Source organism: Armigeres subalbatus, chromosome 1 (assembly GCF_024139115.2).
Source record: "Armigeres subalbatus isolate Guangzhou_Male chromosome 1, GZ_Asu_2, whole genome shotgun sequence".
NCBI lineage: Eukaryota > Metazoa > Arthropoda > Insecta > Diptera > Culicidae > Armigeres > Armigeres subalbatus.
In genome coordinates, this window is record NC_085139.1 from 27180251 (window position 1) to 27199827 (window position 19577).

General features: G+C 41.9%; 4 protein-coding genes across 9 annotated transcripts in view; 3 read left to right on the plus strand and 1 right to left on the minus strand.

Moving 5' to 3' along the window:
• The first annotated feature begins 5429 nt into the window (after window positions 1-5429).
• On the plus strand, window positions 5430-6541 carry LOC134208199 (protein THEM6-like). 6 transcript variants are annotated; one of them, XM_062684252.1, is made up of 4 exons: window positions 5430-5509; window positions 5568-5708; window positions 5763-5907; window positions 5978-6541. In XM_062684252.1, exons 3-4 carry the CDS (start codon window positions 5775-5777, stop codon window positions 6421-6423), a joined length of 579 nt encoding a protein of 192 aa, XP_062540236.1. In that variant the 5' UTR covers window positions 5430-5509; window positions 5568-5708; window positions 5763-5774; the 3' UTR covers window positions 6424-6541. The 6 variants fall into 6 exon arrangements, with proteins under 6 accessions (XP_062540236.1, XP_062540235.1, XP_062540237.1 ...); XM_062684251.1 differs by having other exon boundaries at window positions 5568-5667; XM_062684253.1 differs by having other exon boundaries at window positions 5614-5708.
• A 192-nt stretch (window positions 6542-6733) lies between these two features.
• Window positions 6734-18954, plus strand: LOC134222998 (protein THEM6). The gene is made up of 2 exons (XM_062702139.1): window positions 6734-6878; window positions 18168-18954. Exon 2 carries the CDS (start codon window positions 18168-18170, stop codon window positions 18756-18758), a length of 591 nt encoding a protein of 196 aa, XP_062558123.1. The 5' UTR covers window positions 6734-6878; the 3' UTR covers window positions 18759-18954.
• Window positions 16276-17938, plus strand: LOC134222984 (nucleotide exchange factor Sil1). Its single transcript, XM_062702125.1, has 2 exons — window positions 16276-16547; window positions 16608-17938. The coding sequence occupies exons 1-2, from the start codon at window positions 16439-16441 to the stop codon at window positions 17837-17839; spliced, it is 1341 nt and encodes a 446-aa protein (XP_062558109.1). The 5' UTR covers window positions 16276-16438; the 3' UTR covers window positions 17840-17938.
• LOC134222974 (intermembrane lipid transfer protein VPS13B) overlaps window positions 18815-19577 on the minus strand; it is a 67728-nt gene continuing 66965 nt past the window's right edge. The window contains exon 10 of the mRNA XM_062702119.1: window positions 18815-19441. Coding sequence (XP_062558103.1) covers window positions 18989-19441 — 453 coding nt within the window. The 3' untranslated portion in view covers window positions 18815-18988. The remainder of the gene's footprint in view (window positions 19442-19577) is intronic.

Here is a 19577-nt window from a genome sequence, read left to right on the forward strand (position 1 = left end):
TTCGATTTGTCTTCCAAACATTAAAAATCTAAAACTGGATTTGTCGACTCAACTAGCAGACATCGACCAACCCACTCCAGAGTTGAATTTTAGTGACCCGACTAGGTCCGATGGCATATCCAGCCATCGACCAACCCACTCCAGAGTTGGATTTTAGTGACCCGACTAGGTCCGATGGCATATCCAGCCATCGACCAACCCACTCCAGAGTTGGATTTAAGTGACCCGACTAGGTCCGATGGCATATCCAGCCATCGACCAACCCACTCCAGAGTTGGATTTTAGAGACCCGACTAGGTCCGATGGCATATCCAGCCATCGACCAACCCACTCCAGAGTTGGATTTTATTGACCCGACTAGGTCCGATGGCATATCCAGCCATCGACCAACCCACTCCAGAGTTGGATTTTTAGTGACCCGACTAGGTCCGATGGCATATCCAGCCATCGACCAACCCACTCCAGAGTTGGATTTTAGTGACCCGACTAGGTCCGATGGCATATCCAGCCATCGACCAACCCACTCCAGAGTTGGATTTTATTGACCCGACTAGGTCCGATGGCATATCCAGCCATCGACCAACCCACTCCAGAGTTGGATTTTATTGACCCGACTAGGTCCGATGGCATATCCAGCCATCGACCAACCCACTCCAGAGTTGGATTTTAGTGACCCGACTAGGTCCGATGGCATATCCAGCCATCGACCAACCCACTCCAGAGTTGGATTTTAGTGACCCGACTAGGTCCGATGGCATATCCAGCCATCGACCAACCCACTCCAGAGTTGGATTTTATTGACCCGACTAGGCCCGATGGCATATCCAGCCATCGACCAACCCACTCCAGAGTTGGATTTTAGTGACCCCACTAGGTCCGATGGTAACCAACTCCATAGTTGGATTTCAGTGACCCGACCAAGTCCTACTGATAGCCGATAACATCCCTATCAGCTTTCAACCAAACCCTTCATTCCATAGTTATCATAATAAGTTTTCCAAGTGCAGTAAAGAATAAAAGGATATATATTGTTTTAATAATAAATACTAAAATATAACATAACCAGAAAACAATGACAATTCTTAGACAGAGACAAGGACTGTGAATTAGAACTGCTTTTTTCTTTTCATTATGTCTTAATTTATCTGTTACTTACCATATACAATAAGGCGTTCCTTAAAATTTTGTTTCAAATATATGGTATATTGATTATTATTAATGAAAATCGTCACTTTGTATCACATAAAACAATTTAGTAACAGTAACCACCCACAAATCATAGAAAAAATAAAACTGCAAATAATAAATAAATATTTCAATTAAAGTTGTTAATCGCACATTCCTTGAAATATTTATACGCAAACCCAGGCTTCGGCGCAATTTAGTAGGGAAAGAGAGAAAAAAAAATCCCGCAACGCGTTTTACACAATATCCATGAACTGATTTAACAATGAATGTAAATTGGTTCTCGTTATTAATAAGCTGAATACAGGCGATTAGATGCCCTTTTTACAAAACCAACCACAATTTAGGAGACTACATACAAATATTCACTGGGTTTCGGATAGGAAGCTGTAAATGATTCGAATATGTTATGGATGTTTTCATTTTAAATAATTTTTGTTAAAAATTATTTACCGGGCATCATGATGAAACCATTGTTGTTTAACGGCATAAAGATGTAAAATTTATCTTTCTTATTTTCTCCCCAGATCTGCTGATTACGAATAGAAATTACAAATGTGTCGAAAATTACTATACCACTGAACATATAAATCACATAATCTTGGAAATTGGTCACGAATTTAATGTTGGTCTAGGAGATATGCGAGACCAAAAAGCTAATCCTCCTTCCTTGGGTGTAAGCGAAAACTGTACTGGCATCGGTGTATTACATAACACGTTAAAATTGAATCAAAACACACACCCACGTCTCGCAAACACTACCCCAGAATAAACTTACTATTTATCTGCTCGCCCAGCTATGATGGATGTGAGATGGCGAGACGAGTCGGACTGTGCCATCAAATAGACAACACAAAAAAATGGCTAACAATTATCACACATTTTGTTTTGATTCTATTTGACGAAGCTTGGTTATTCTAGAAATCAATTTCAGGCTGTTCTGTTACCATAAATACCTCGTTTACACAAGCGCTGCGAAGGGTGTAGTTGGTCAATTTTGCCAGATTGGTATGCGGAGGAAAGTTATTTGCTTGATTATTTGCACACTAATAAATACTCATACCGAAGGATAGCGTAAAAGGTTTTTTTTGTTTGCAATATTGTATATTTGAGCCACGTGTTTCCTAAATTTAGGCATAAGGACTCTAGTCTCCGCTTCGTAATATTATGGCACAAATTAGGATGAGGTCACCAATACCGATAATTAGCGTAACGCACACACGAGAAAAGAAATTGTGGCCAAGGGAAGATTTACTAACGTAGCAGACGCCATTTGCAATCTTTTCCGTAGAAAATTATTACTCACTGAACAGAAGCGCTAGGTTCCCCACCGTCTGGGCCATTGTCGTGAACCTGGGACACATCATGGGAATGCCCTCCGTGATCCTGGGACGATCCTCCAGATCGCGCTTCCGGTTCGGGACGTGGGCCATAACTGCGCCGAATCATTTTTTTTTTTCACTACACTGCCGTATCACACGCGCGACCGTACTTATACGCATCTATTTTAAGACTGACTATAGGCTTTAACTCATCTACTCTCTTACTCTCTTTCGCTCTCAACTCACGAATGTTTAGTGGGTTCAGGCTGCATTGCTATAAAGATCAACGATATATATGCTATAAGGATCAACTATATAGTTATACGAATTATCTCTACACAACCGAACCGGAATATCGTTGATATAGATTTCCACGTACTTCCTCCGCTGACTGATGTTCTTCACTGACACAATATTCACATCCTTGCTGTGCTTAGAACTGTACTTTTTCTTTTTGTTTTTACTGCCGCTGGTATTTCCAGATGAAAAACAGGCACAATATCCTTCTTTATGTCCTTTTTTCTTGCACTCGCGACACTGATATTCATGGAATGAGCAATCGGCAGAAAAATGCATTCCCCCACATGACCAACATGGGGTTTTCGGTTGATTGTAGTTCACTTTCCCCCCGGCACCTTGTTTGTGTTTAGGCTTGGAAGGTCGATCCTGATGAACTGCATTAACAGCACTGAATGATTGCTGTTTTTCTACAAGACTGTTGTCTTGTTTCAGGTTCAGTAAACTTTTACAATCTTCCACCACTTTTTCCAGAGAAATGTCTTCTGTCTCATTCAATTTGGTAATCAACCTCATACGAATGTCCGAATCTCGCGACGATTTCAGACCGCACACAAAAATGAGACATTTAAATTGCTCTTCGGACAGTTCTCGCAACTTGAAGTCCACACACGCTTTGTTCACTTTGCACGAATACGACACAGCCGTGCGGTAAGACGTGCGGCTACAAAGCAAGACCATGCTGAGGGTGGCTGGGTTCGATTCCCGGTTCCGGTATAGGCAATTTTCGGATTGGAAATTGTCTCGACTTCCCTGGGCATAAAAGTATCATCGTGCTAGCCTCATGATATACAAATGCAAAAATGGTAACTTGGCTTAGAAACCTCGCAGTTAATAACTGTGGAAGTGCTTAATGAACACTAAGCTGCGAGGCGGCTCTGTCCCAGTGTGGGGATGTAATGCCAATAAGAAGAAGAAGAAGAAGAAGACGACACAAAATCATCCGAATCTTCTTTTGTCGTTTGCAGACACAAATAACGGCGGTGAAACACAGAAACTGGAGATCCAAAAATCGTTTTCAATTTCGCGACTGTTTCACTGAATGTTAACTCTTTTGATAGTCTAGGCAAAATAAAACTTGTGAACCGTTCATGCGCTGCTGGATTCAATTTCCTCATCAGCAATCGGACTTTCGCAGCATCGTCGAGTTTTTCGGCATCTTTGTCGAACAAATCCGCATACCGTGCGTACCAAGAGTCAAAGGTACAGCCTTGCTCCGGATCATAAACGAACTCAGTGATGTTGCTAGAGAGCGAATCCAAAACAATTTCGTCCCTCGACAACTTCTGAATGGCCAGCTGGGTTGCTGAAACCTGCTGAGTGAGTTGCGTCATCAACTGCTGCTGCTTGATGAAAGATATTCTGAAGTAATTGCGTAAAGAATTCTAGAATGCAATCCTAGAGAATATTGAAAAAGGTATTCCCGGAGGAATGGAATTAAAGGTAGTCCCACACCTCGGGAATTTGTTCCGCGGATTGTGTTTACATATGCGATGTTTTCGGGATTTGGGCACGGAAAATCAAAATCCCGACCCCATTTGAAATGCACGGGGACGGCGGAAATTTTCCCGAGGTGTGACCTTAAAGAAAGAGTTCCTGGAGGAATGCCCGGAGAAGTCCCTAGAAGAATTTTCGAAGGAATTTCTTTTAGTTTTACAAGTAAAATCATGGAGTGAAATCCAAGGATTTCCGTCATAAACTTCTGAAGAAACTTCTGGTGAAATTTTGGGAGGAAATTCAGAGCATATTCTTGAAGGAACTCTCGAATGCATCCCTGTAAAAAAATTACGGAGATTTTTCTGGAAGAATAGCTGAAGAAATATCTAAAATTAAAACTTGGAGAGAAGAGAAGAAAGAAATCTTCAAGGAATTTCCTCATGAATTTCCTAAAAAAAAATAGTGTAGGCTTTCTAGATAAGGAGGAATTACAATTACATGAAACGATTTTCAGAGGAATGATACCGTTTCAGTACCCGTTCAATCTTTATACCATTTAGAGGGGGAGACGGCCCTCCCCTGCCCCCCTCTGGCTACGCCCTTGAGAATTTCTGACGAAATTTATAAATACCTCCAGACAATTCTTGCAAGAACTTCTTCAAAAATTCATCCAAAAATTTATTAAATTGAAAAATTAGATTTCAAATTCACAAAAAGTGTGACGTATATATTCTCTTGCTAATTTCCTTGATTGACCAAAGAATTCTCTGATAATTTCCTGATTTTTCAGGTAGTCGACATCCTGTGTTTTATATCGAGTAATATAGCGTAATATGAACAGGTAATTTTTATGGCAATGTCAATGTGAGTTTTGGCTCAGTACCCACTATTTATTTTTTAACGAATCTATATAAATAAGTGAAAGATTTTGATACACGTTCCGAATTATTTGAAATTTGATACGATCACGAAAATTAAATATTTGCTACCATTCAGACTATGAGCTTAATCAATATGATTTATCCTTTATTTATATTCACCGACCCTCTGCCGTTACATACATACATATTTTAGGCATAATATGTAGTTGATTTCACCATCATACTACTTCGCTAATACAGCCCAAATGATTAGTATCATACATGTATTGCATGCTTTCAAGACCAGTATAATTCAATGAGTAAACGCCAGCAATGTGGATGCGCAGTGTGGATTGGTACATCAGCCGGTTAACAGTTCTCGCTGCTCGCTAGAACAAATAACTAGAGGTGAGCTGCATCATCCCTATCATATAGTTGTCATATCTAATGTGGTTATAACGACTAGATCCTTTGACCAAAGTGCTTATCACGTTATCATTATCTTCAAGCAGTTGTTTCCGATATCAATTATCAGCTCAATTCGAAACACAATTGGAAAGGTCAAGGTACGTTTGGCTTCTGATCCGATTGAAGTTTACCCAAAAAGGTTAGTGATGCAATTGTTTAGCAATACTCATTTCCATAATTTCTACGTTTCTAGTACTCGGCAAAAATGTGGTGGATGTTAATAGCAGTGCTCTACATTGCTTTCGATGTAAACTACTTCATCCGGGCTATCTTCACCGTAATTGTTATCCTGTTTTCCAAGCGAGGTCTCAAGCTGTCTGATACCATCACGACCTATGGTGAGATCCACAAAGTCCCCGTGATAATCACATCAATGCAATACAGACAGACGTTTGATACACTTCACAGGCATCTGCACCACCCAGGATATCGACATGATGCTCAATCACATGAACAACGCTCGCTACCTGCGGGAACTGGACTTTGCACGGTACCATTGGTACGCCCGGACAGGATTTTGGTCTAAAGTGCGAGCCATGGGCGGTTCGGCCGTGCAAGCTACGGTCACGGTGCGCTACCGCAAGATGCTTTCGCTGGGGCTGCCGTTCCGGATAGAAACCAACATGGTGTGGTGGGATGATAAGTGTTTATTTTTCGAGCACAAATTTATCACCCTGTTTGATGGGTTTGTTCGTGCGGTGGCTACCTCGAGGCAAGCGGTTACAAACGTAAAGTTGGAGGAGGTGTTGAAGCAATTCGATGAATGTGCAACACGACCCGAGCAACCGGAAGAAATACGACTTTGGATGGAATCGGTGGAGGAATCCAGTCGGAGGTTGAGAAAGGATCGGTAGACAAAAAATCAATTGTAGGAAGCTACGAAACGCTATTGATAACAAACCAAAAAAATCTAGTCATCGTACTTATTAGCCTGAAATTAAGTACCTAATTGTAATAAAGAAAATGCTTTCATTCGCCTAAAAGTATGTATACATACCTATATTATTAGTTGCAGGCAACGTGAATTGGTCATATAGTGAACTTTGTGTATATCATTACCAACATTCGGTTTCTCCAAAAAAATTAATACTCTGCGACCCTCTCTCGGTTTCTCCATATGAAAGCAACTCTCCTCTTCCTACAGGTGAAATTGTAATGCACGATCGTTAGCAGTGTAGTCAGTCGCACGCCGATGTTAAACTTGAGCGAACGTCATACGGTGCTAGTCAATAGCTCGATCGTTTGAAATACCTGATCTCGCGCGTATTGTAGTAATAATTTACGGTGCATAAGCAATCGATTCGTCACGGTGAGTACTGATCATGATCTACTATTGATTGCAATTAAAGTACATTGATCATGACTGAGAATAAATTGATTGGGTTTAGGAATTAACAAACTTTTCCGTTCGTTTAGTTATCTGATTATTTAATACACATATTGAGAGTGAAAATGTGAAAGTTGTTGGGTTTTGTTTTCGACGTGATGCAGCTTCTCCTCTTCCGCAATCTTGCTAATATGTGAGATTCACAAGCTGTGAAATGTGTCATTTGTGATTTAGTATTTTTCGTCGTGATGACAATCGATCGTTTTGCTTCAACTGTAAAGTGCCTACCTACTGAGAACCGCCGCAGCTTGGTTCACAGTTTAACAAATTCAAATGTAAATCGGGTCAAAATTGTCACTAGTCATCAGTCGGTTAAGCTGCAGTCTATGTCTTCTGCTGTGCAGCGGTGGAAGCAAAAACAAAAGTGACCTCAGTTAAGGCCGGTTTTTTTCCTTATGTAACTTATCGTGGCTTCGCTGAGTCAACTGAATATGCGTATTTTGGTTTTATGCAAGAAACAGCAGTTAATTACATATTCATTACAATGCAGACCATTTTTATTGAACAAAAACTCCTAGAATGCGAATCCTTACTAGGTATCTCATTTAAGGCCACGACTCTTTAATCGACCTCGACCTCGACACATGGCTAAACTTTAGAGCAAGGTTGGTTTTGCCACATTCAGCAATTTGGGTTTTAATCATTTGTTTTGTCATTTGTTGGTCAATAACTCTTTTAACCCTTTCGGGACGGAAATACGAGATGTTTAAGGTACTGCAAAACGTTCTCGAGTTCAACCCAAGATATCTTCCAGATCAATAAGGTCTTTGATTCTCCATCATCGATATGCACCCAATCAGGTTGAATAAGCATATGATTCCAATTTCCAGATGCACAATGAATAAGGTGTTTGTGTCGCGCAATGTTCATCCGATAGCCACGTTTTTTTTTGTTGGACGTGTCACCGTTTAGAAAATAATTCAATTTTGCTGCCCAAGACGCCATGATCAAAAATCATCGAACACTACCGCCACCCCCATAATGGCTCGCGAAGCTTTCGTAGCTCAGCCACCAACATACGTGTATTAACATTGCATTGCAGCAGAGTTGTGTATTAAATCATTTGACAGGAATGACCGTTAAAAAGGGGTGGACAATCAGAGAGCGCCAGTGAACAGTTGGTTCGTAATCGATTGTAGTAAAACCGCCGCGTTCAGAAGTTCAGAGCTGTAAACAGAAAATCCTTGGGAAATGTCTCGAAATGATCTTCTTCTTTATCTTAAGGACCATTCACAAAGTACGTCACGATCTTAGGGGGAGGTGGGGGTTCCGAGTAGCGTAACGATTCATACAACAATTCCAGAGGTGTAATACAAAAAGTGTGACATAGATGGGGACGGTGGATTGAAAATCATATTTTTTTGGGTGACGTACTTTGTGGATCTTCCTTTATTGGCATTACATTCCCCTGGCATAGTGTTCATTTAACACTTTCACAACTTTGAGCTTTCTAAGCTCAGTTTTTGCGTTCGTTTATCATGGCCATGATGTTAACACATTGATACATTTATGCCCAGGGAGGTCGAGAAATTTTCCACTCCGAACATTTTGTAGACTGCAACCGGGATTAGAACCCAGGCATCTTCAGCTTGATTTTGGAGCTTCGTCCAGGACTTGGTTGATCGATAGATCATATGTTCTGAATGTTTTGGAGAACGAAAAAATCATGTAGTAGCTTATAAAAGTAATCTGTGAAATCCTAAAATCCGGCTCAATAGACATGCTGGGATATTGAGCGCTGAACGAATACATCGTTCATGACTTGGTTGATCGGGTAGATCATGTGTTCTGAACTCCAGGACGTTTTAGAAAGCAGTAGCTTGTTAAAGTAATGGGTGGAGTCCTAATTGTTCAATGGACATGCTGGGATGCTTTACGCTGAACGAATACATCGGTGATCGGTTCTCAACCTTTTTCTTGAGAGATATCACTTCGCATTTTTGCAATAATTAAGGTACCCCGTATATTTTTTTAGCTGTAAATGAAAATAAGCGTAACTCACAACAAATATGAAAAATGAACCTGAAAACTAACGGAATATATGACTTTCAATAACGCAAGCCTCTTGAAAAAAATGACGAGCCTCTTGAAAGAAGGCTTCCGAACTATTTGAAAGGAGGATTCGGAGCCTCTTGGAAAGTAGTTTCCAATACTTTTGAAACGAAGCTTTCGAGCCTTTAAAAAGTAGGTTTCCGGGCTTATTGAAACAATGCTTCCGAGCCTCTTAAAAGGAGGCATCCTGTCCTCTTGAAAGAAGGCTTTCGGACCTCTTGAAAGGAGGCTTCTAAGCCTCTTGAAAAGCCACTTGAAGGAAGGCTTCCGAGCTTTTTAAAAGGAGGCTTCCAAATCTCTTGAAAGCAGGCTCCCGAGATGCTTGGAAGGAGGTTTCGAAGGAGCGTCTTGCAAAGAAGCAACTGAGCTTTTCGGAAAAATCTTTCATGCCTCTCAACTGGTGGCTTCTGGACCTTTAGACTCAAGATTTTAGTTAAGAAGCATATTCTTAACATATTATTAAACATTTTGTTTCGATCAGATGACTGTACCTAAAATTTTAAAATTTATTCATTCGACGTTTAGTCCTTTTGATCTATATATTGTCCACAGCCCTTCCTACACTGGCGGGTTCTGGAGGGCCAACCAGCTTTGATTTACTGATCGTCATGCGTATTATGTATAGGCAGGTTTTGGTTACTCTATCAATCAAAACCTGCCTGCCTGATCATATCAATACCAAATTTTCAAAACGACTTATCTGCTTTTGTAAACAAAGATTCAAACGTCGATTTGAAGGATCTAGGGTAATTCGCCAAATGTTGAACGGCTAATTTCTTCGCCTATTGTTGAACGCACGTGCATTTCTTATGGAAGTTCAACAATAGGCGACAAAATTAGCCGTTCAACATTTGGCGGTTTCCCCTAATACTTGGGTTTAAGACAGCTTTTATTATTTTTTGAATTGTCGACGGGGTATGCGCTGCAACCTACTATGGAGCGGAGCCTAATATCAATGGAATTGCTTACGAAAACGTCGCTCCTCGAAACGTGCTTGGAATGGCTTATAATCAAGAAGTGGACATTCCAGCTCACCTCAATCCACAGCCTTTAGAAATAAGCGAGGACTTTCGTTTCAAATGCCGTCGACAGAGAGATCAAAGTGCTGCTTCCCCCGATGAAACCGTGGATGAGTACCTGGTTGCTCTCCGACGAATTGCAGTTACTTGCAACTGGTCTTCGGACTGAAGCAAAACGACATTTGGAGTCGCCTATTGGCGACGACAACTTTCGCAGCTCTTTCCGAACATTTGAATAATATCGATTGGGCTTCGCTATTCGCATCTGGAGAAGTTGACGAAATGGCAGAATTTTTTTTTGCGTTGCTATTAATGCTATTAATCGTTGGGTCGTGGCACATGTTTCTCGCATTAAGCCACCTGCTCCTCCTGTTTGGAGCACACAACGTCAATTAAAAATAAACCGGAACGCATGCATGTCTGCTAATGCGCTCAATTTTCATCGATCTTTGGATGCTTATCGCCGTTTAAAGGCTCCCCCAAACACACGCGACGCGACAGTCGCGACGCGATTCAATCGCTTGGCGACAGCGATTCTGTCGCCATTGGTATGGAAGCGTAAATAGAACATTGCCTGCAGCGACCTAACGATAGAATCGCGGCGACTAGTTGTCGCCGTCGCGGCGATGAAATCGCTTAGGTCTGGGGAAGCCTTAAACGCATGTTTGTACAAATCTTACGTACTTCAAATCAGACCAACCTACCTCGCAATCCACGTGGTTTTTGGCGCTTTTTGAATTCGAAAAGGAAAAACCTATCGATACCGTCAAACGTGTAGGGGAAAGTGGGGTAAGATGGCCATATGGGGCAAGACAGCCAACGTTAATTATGCCTTAAGTTAGCATTATATTCACATTATTATTAAAAGGGCTATACAACTGAAAAATGCACTTTGATAAACTCGCTTGTTCTTGTAATATTGATTTGAAGATGGTTTAGTTGAAATTCGAATTTTCTTATAATTTTCTAGTTCCATAATTTAACAATTGAACCCTAAATTAATAATTTCTCAGGACAAATTGACATTTACCGAAGCTTTTATATAAATATAGCCTATATACAATAATAATTTGAGAAGATTCACAGTAATTAGGTTCGATAGGATATAAATCTTTGGATATACGTCGACCTGGGGCGGTATTGCCAACTGCATAGGAACAAGGTCATCTCCATGATTAAGAGTCGCCTAACTCTTAAATGCATTTAAAAAATGATCAAAACAGTTTCTGCATGAATCAGAGATGATTTAAAACGAAGGATATGGTTTCAACAGTAAAAATTAGTTTTAGGCAAATTCTGATATTGTCGTAGTGCCAGTTGTCAGAAAATCAACATGAAATACGCCATTTTTTAACGAAGCATCATTTGAACATAATCCATAGAAGTACAAGAAATGTGTCCCCTATTCTAAATAAATTTAGCACACTTTTGTTATATTTTTTGGTCCATGCTCGTCTTGCCCCGACGGGGTGGTCATATTGCCCCATATGATAAATATAGGCATCATAAAAACACCGTTTTTAAAACCAGTTTATAAGATACTGAAACGTTATTAATCAGTGTTTATTGATACTTATGTCAAAGACGGGTCATCATAAAGGTGTTTCATGGACAAATCAGCAGAATTTGAAGGAGTGTCACTATTTTACAAGGGATACCGCTTAGGATGGCCATCTTGCCCCACTTTCCCCTACTTTGGCGATACGGTTGCATCAACTTCGGAGGCAAGTGAGCTGTGTGCAAGATAGTTTGCGGGTGTTTTTATGATTGGATTTACTTCTCAACAGGAGGCTGAGAACGCTACGTCTGATGTCCCTAATGGTTTGGATGATCTGTGAACATTTGTTATTACTATTGTCATGGTTCAATTCGTATCTATCGGAGCGAGTTTTGCTGGTGAAGCTTGACAACAGTATTTCTGGAGTTCCGCAAGGTAGTAATCTGGGACCGTTGTTGTTTGCGCTCGTCTTCAACGATGTCGCTTTGCTTTTGGGGGCTGATTGCAAACTATGTGTTTGCTGACGATTTCAAGCTGTTGGCGTTTACAAAGTCTTCTAGATCAGCTTTCCGAGTGGTGCCTTAGAAACAAACTTGTGATCAATGCTGGCAAGTGTAATCGCTCAATGATCGTGTCAAGCCACTTGAAGACTAGGTTTTATATTCAAAATAGCCAAAGATTTTTATGACCAGCACTGTTTGAAAGCATTATACTGCTCATTTACCCGCCCGATCCTTGAGAATGCTTCAGTTGTTTAGCTACCGCATCAAGTTTCGTGGTTCCTTCGAATTGAACGTGTGTACCGTGGGGCATCGAAATCCGTACACTTAAGCACCTTAGTATATGAAAAAGTCATTAGAAAATAGGAATCGAATGTAAATAAAACGTTTGTCATTGACTCAGACGCATGAAGGCTTCTACTTTTGAAGTGTTAAACATTTACTCATTAAAAACTCCGAAAAACATGATAAAATAATGAATTAAATCAACTACTCCTGACTCGAAATCCGTCCACCGTGGACGGATTTCGAATCAAAGGATCAAAATCCGTACAGCTATTTCTTAACTAAATATCTAAATTGAAACAACCTGATTGACTAAACTACCACTGTAAATAGTTCGATATGCACCTTGAGAAGCGATCCCGTCGATTTGTATTCCGCTTATCTTATGTAATGATTTGAAATTAGCAATTAAAACACAGTTACTTTTGGTGCAATTATGCTCTACCCGAAAACAAAATGGCGGCACAAACTCCGCGTTTGGTGGGTGGAGATTTGTCTTTGATTTTTGTTGTTTTAAATTCAAAGCCTTTTTTCCAATTCTATGCCCTAGAAGCTTAGTGTCAAGTATCTGAACAGGATAAGATAAATTATTCCTACAATAATTACCTTTAACCTTCTTTAATTTAATGATATCTCATGAAGTGGACGGATTTCGGTGCTGTACGGATTTCGGTCCCGCACGGTAGATGCAGAAGCGCTTCATTCGCCTAGCGCTGCAAAGTTTACCTTGGCGAGATTCAGTAAATTTGCCACCTTATCCAACAGGCGTTGCTTATTGCTAAGCTGATAAAGGACGAGATCGATGCTAAGCTTTCGAGTGCCGAGTAGAAATCTGCGGCATTCTACATTGCTTGTGCCTAGTTTCCACAGTACTTTGTTTAGATATAATAAACCGATTGCCGCTTGTATAAGGACGTTCATCTTAGTGAAAGACTTCTTCGAGTTCGATGGCCATCCAGCCGTTTTCCCGATAGATTAAGAAGATCGAATGTTTTTTAATTATGGATTGTCCATGTGGATATTAGAATCCGATGGACATATTAAATAAATAAATAAACAAATAAAAAAATAAACTAACTCTCTAGGACGCTAGAAACATCGCCATTAGCATGAAGCTTTCTTTGAAAGGCGGTGCGCAAATCACGGGTGCCATTGCGCAGCATGAGGTGACTGTTTTACAGAAGCCACAAGGTAAAGCCCGCAGTCCACTGTTTGTCATAATGGCAAATATTTGTCAAGTTTATACAGATATCTATCAGACTGACCAGAAATCGACATGGATATCAGGCTGACTTGACAAATATTTGTCATTATGACAAACAGTGTACTCATATCTTAAGGCTAGCAGAGTCGACAAGGAAATTGAAAAAATGATTGCGAATTGCACCGACCGTCAGTGTTTTTTTTTCATACTGATGGACACGTATACAAAATGGCCGGAAATCAAAATTTGCAAATCGATCACAGCCGAATCTATGGAAACAATGTGCAGAGACATTTTTAGCACATTTGGAATCCCCACTGTCTTTCTAAGCGACCAATTCACTGCAGAATCTTTCCAACGTTTCTTGAAGCAGAATAGAGTGTTTCACATATTGAGAGCGCCGTACCAACAGACCAACTGACAAGCGAAGCGGAATGATCAAACTTTCAAACAAACACTCAAAGCTTTAAAATGCCCGAAATCGAAGTTAAGCACGGAATTGGTTAACATCTTACTGCCCTATCGGACGACAATACATCCCTCAACCGGGCAATCCTCATCAATGATAATGTTCTGTTACTCGACCTGTTACCAAAAAACTACAGAAATGAGTCAGCCTTGACCTTGACCAACAAGTGGCAGTTCGGACCTTGACTATGGGAGCAGCATATAGATCATGCCATTGGAGGTGGAGACAATTTGTTACCACGAGAACTTCCAGCTGATTACTCTGAAACCCATTCGTTCGTTCCTCAAGATACTGTAACGACAACGTCAAGACCACTCGTAGACCAGAACAAAGATACTGCTGGTGCTGATCCGGTGGGTCGTGGTCCATCGAGCACCACTATGGAGTCACCTATAATGAGTAGTACAGAAAAGTCGAGATCAGAGCAAGCGTTCTAAACCAAAATTCAGAAGGAAATGTTCAGCCATCAAGGCGCTCTACTAGAATTATCGAGCCTCCCCAGCGCCGTAGTGCCGATATCGCGTCTGACCATCATCTCCTCACCCTCGGAATACGTCTGCGCATTGTGCGGATTCGTCGGAAGACCAATAGACCGCCACCAAGAATGCCTTCATCGCCGACAGCGAGAATAATCTGGGTGAACTGTGCACCCAGAGATAACAATGGATCACCGATGAGACCTGGAAGAAGACAGTGGAGCGAAGAGAAGCCAAAGCCGTGATAGAGCGAACAAAAACCAGAGTAGCCTTAGTCTTAGCCCGTCGATGATACTCGGCGGAGAAGGAGAAGGAATTGAAACGGTCATGCCGACGGGACAAGCGAGCGTGGGCGGACTCTTTGGCCGACGAAGGAGAAGAGTCAGCAACCGGGGACATTCGCCTCCTCTACGATTTCTCACAACGCTTAAGCGGGGCGAAGACGGATACAACGATGCCTGTGAAAGACGCAAATGGTCAGTTATTGACCGACCCAACTGACCTACTGAAACGCTGGTTCGAGCACTTCGAACAACTGTTTCATGTGCCAGCCAGGCTACCACCACCTCAGCATAATCTGCGTAGGAATCGACGCATAGCGCGCGTCAATACCGAAGCTTCATCACTGCTTGAGATTCAAACAGCCATCCAAAGCATGGAATCGAACAAAGCCCCAGGGATCGATTGGGTCGTATATCAGCCGAGATGCTCAAAGCTGACTCCATGACATCCGCTCAACTATTGCATCGTTTATTTTGTAACACTCGTCTCAATCACGAGAATATGTGGGGCGGCCTGAGATGCAAGGAGGTTCTCTGGGAAAAATCATCGGCCTCATCGAGGCACAGCACTCCCCACTCTACGGTCCGAATTTTTAACTTTTTAACTAGGGATAATGACGGCTTTGGCAGGTTTTGTTCTATTATTGGCAGGCGGGTTTTTTATGACTGATTATGCTCAAATTTGGCCCAAACATTCTTTGCATATCAAAGAACATTGTGGCAAAATTTCATAAAATTCGGTCGACAAAAACCCCCTGCCAATAATAGAACAAAACCTGCCAAAGCCGTCTGTTCCCCTAACTTGAGATCTGAGCTGTTATATGTTAGCGAAACATGGTGTGTGTCAGTGGAGAACACCCAACGGCTGCAGGTGTTTATCAACAAAAGCCTGCGGTACATAATTCCTGGTGGTCTCACATCTGGGTCTCAAACAGCGACAATGGGTTATCGCCAGAGGCCGATAGCAACAGAAATTCGGGATCGGAACCCTACGTAGGAACGGAAACGAAATCTGTAACCAAGCACTAGACTGGAGCCCAGTGGGGCATCGCAGCAGAGGCAGACTCAGGACTCATGACTGCGAAGCCTCAATAAAGAAATAAAAAAAGTCGACCAAAATCTAAGCTGGCAACAATAGCTGGACATCGCTCAGGGTGGAAATCTTTCAAATCGGCCCTTTGCACCACCGGAGGTGTACAAGACCTATTAGTAAGTAAAAGTCCCCAGCGCTTATAGCTTTATATTATATAACTTATCTATACGTCAGTATGTCAGTTAGTTTATATCACTCCTGGCGACTAGAAGTGCGCTCAAGAAGTTAACGGAATAAAAGTTATTCGTATTCGATTCCTTATAAGGAAAGAACCTGCCCCCGGGGGTACACGACACTCTGTGATATATTTTTTTTTTCGTTTGTATAGCGAAGATATTGGATGCAATAAGAGGGACCTATTTGAAACTTGTACTCAACAAGAAAGCTCATTTTTTCTGATCCGTAAGCTCAGTAGCGATACTGGCTAGTATATGTGTTGTAAAACCACGTTACACACTGACGTGTATGTACCGTTCAGATGTGATAATTTGTTTTCATTCAATGTTGAACCGGGTAGCAATGATGAAACGAGGAATTAACTCGCATTAATTTGAAGAAAGTCATAAAATTGAAACCAATTCGAGCTCATCCTTGCTTAAGTTACCATGAATCTGTTTAGCTTTATCTTATTTGGAGTGTTGGTGGTATTCTGTAGAGGCTCGCAGAACAAAACGCAATTCATTGCCACGGATGAATGGCAAGAAATCGAAGATGGTAAGAACATCGACTAATTATGAAGCAATAATTCTAACAATTCTCAATCACTTCTCCTAGGTCAAGCCATTCCACAAGGATTGCATGTTAGAATAAACTTACAAACCGGAAAGAAGGAGGCGAAGCTTCTGGAAAAGAGTGACAATGACACACAGTCAGCTGCTTCGTTATCGACCGTACCCGGTGAAGGGTTGCAGGACCACGGCGGTGGTGGCGCCGCTCTGCCATACGAAAACATCAACAAACTGAAAGAGGCCTTGGAGAACATTCCCGGTGATGATTTCAAGTTCAACGAAGAAGAACTGAAGAAGGTCAAGGCCAAGTTCAAAACCTACGACGAAATCAAACAGGAACTGAAGGAAGTCAATATGGAAGTGAAGAGCGATAGTGATATCATGAGTACCTTATTCGAACGTTTCGAAGTGATATCCAAGTCCAAGGATCTAGCTGAGACAGCCGTCAAGGCTGAGTTAGACGTGTTATTCGAAGACTTGCTATATCTGACCCACCAAATCGATAATGCCAATGAATTTATCGATCGACAGGGAATCGAAAAGATCATTTGGCCGAGCTTGAATCAAACCGAGTCAATGTTAAAGATACATGGACTCAAACTTCTCGGCACTATTGTTCAGAATAATCCGAAGGCTAAGGTTGCATTGTTCGAACGCAATGGCGGTAGTGTTCTGCTTACAAAACTATCTCAATCGACGAAATCTGAGGAAATTTCCGCCGGATTGTATGCTTTCGGTAGTTTGGTGCGAAAGTTTCCATACGCGCAAAATGAGCTTCTTAACCCACATGGGTACAGTTTACTCTTCGGCGTATTGAACAAAAACATCGAACTACGGGTGAAGGTCAAGGTCATCAAGCTAGTCGCAGACATGGTGCTCGACTACGAGAACGCCTTGGCTGGTAAAGAAGTTGATGCAACCACCCGGGAGCGGTACGAATCTACCAATCTAAAAGAGGGTCTGCTCAAAGCAAACTACTGTAATCGGGTCGGGGAGTTCTTCCATCAAAACAAGGCCGGCTTTGTACAGGATGAGGCTCTCACAGACGATTGTGTGGGAGCGATGCGAAGCGTTCGGAGTGGACTCTGTCAGGACGCGTGGTCGCAGTGTCCGCTTTTCAGACACACGTTACTGGTGTTGAGGAACAACTTGGACACGCGGTTGGACGAATGGGCCGGCGAGAAGGACGGGCGGGATTATCTGACTGAGATCCAGCAGACGATAGATCAGTTCGTGGGTGAGCTGTACCCGATAACAAAGCCAAAGGATGAGCTGTGAATTTGTAGTCATAGGTAGTTGGTTGTGGTACCCCGCTGCTTTACCATTGAAGAAATGGGAGTTACGTTTGAGTAATAAATAATTAAATACCCATTTAAATGTTGCTTATGTTTTGTGTCTAGAATGCCTTGTAACAATGATCAGAACTTCATCGTGGCGTAAAATCCTCTTTTGTGTAAAACCGATCCATACAAAGAAAACTGATTCATAAGTTTTAGAGTTGGAACAAACATTATCATGCGACATGAGATTACTTTTTCCTAAACCATATTAGTTTCTCAAGCGATGCTTTTTTGAAAACTAGAAATAATATCTCTTACCTTCACAGATGTTCTCCTGCGTTTTGCTGGTTGGTCTCCTGATCCTGTATGTGATCTGGGATGTCAACTACTTCATTCGATGTGTGGCCACCCTCGGATATGGGATGTTGTTCCAGCGGAAACGTAAGGTGACCGACCAAACCACCATCTACGGCCTGTGCACCACCCAGGATGTGGACATCTTCATCCGACACATGAACAACGCCCGCTACATCCGCGAGCTGGACTTTGCCCGATTCCATTTCTACGGCCTGACCGGAATCTATGGCAAGATTAAGGCTAAAGGTGGTGGAGCCGTGCAGGGAGCGTCCAGCGTGCGCTACCGGCGGACAATTCCGATTTTCAATGCCTACAAGATCACTACCAAGCTTGTGTGGTGGGATGATAAGGCCATCTATTTGGAGCAGCAGTTCATTACGCTGAGCGATGGATTCGTACGGGCGGTGGCAATGTCCAAGCAGTGTATCACCAAGGTCAATGTTCTCGATCTGATGAAGCAGTTTCCAGGAGCGGAGAAGCAACCGGAGATGCCGGAAGAGCTGAAGCAGTGGTTGGAATCGATCGAAACTTCCAGCCAAAAACTCAGGAAAGATAAGTAGGATGTATGCCTAGATTTAGGAAGAAACAAGGCTTTCGGATCAGTCATGGTCGGTGGTAATATTTGTAATATTTATTGCATTCCCGTGGAGTGGTATCTAAATATAGATATAATAATACAAAAATGTTTAATACATAACCGTTTAAAACTGACTAAAAATGCATCGCCCCGAATAAATATATTAGCTTTTCAACAGACTCAAAAATTTCATTTGATTTCACACAACCCATGCTATTTACCATCGAACGGTGCAAAAACAACCGTCCCGGCCGGCTGTTGATTTTTCTTGAGTAGATTGATATACTTTACCAGATAGCGGGCCAGATTTTCATCCACGTAGATCACCACCCGGCGTTCGTTGTCATCGGTGGCACGGTTGCTGACCTCCCCCTCGATAATCGGAACGTCATCGAGCACGTGGGGGTCGTCCGCGTCCTCATCGATATCAACGGCCACATCGTCACATTTTCTGGAAGATGGCAGAAGGGTAGTCATGTTGTCATCATCCGGAGAAACGAAGGACGTTCCCTGATTGGATGTGGCGGCTGGCACCGGATGCCTAGTGACTATGGCCTTGGCGGTGGTTGGTTTCGACAGGGGCGGCAGTGTGTAGGAGGACAGTTTTGGCAGTTGCATAGTCGATTCCTGTACAAACTGGTACGTTCGACTGGAGATCGGGTACGACTAGAAAAGAATATTCTTTAGTAAGTGTATGTGGTCGTCAATGAAAATCGAGATTCCGGCAGTGTGAGAATCGACATTCAAATCAAAGTGATTTTCTAATAAACAACGACAATAGTTTTACAATAAAGGACATTTA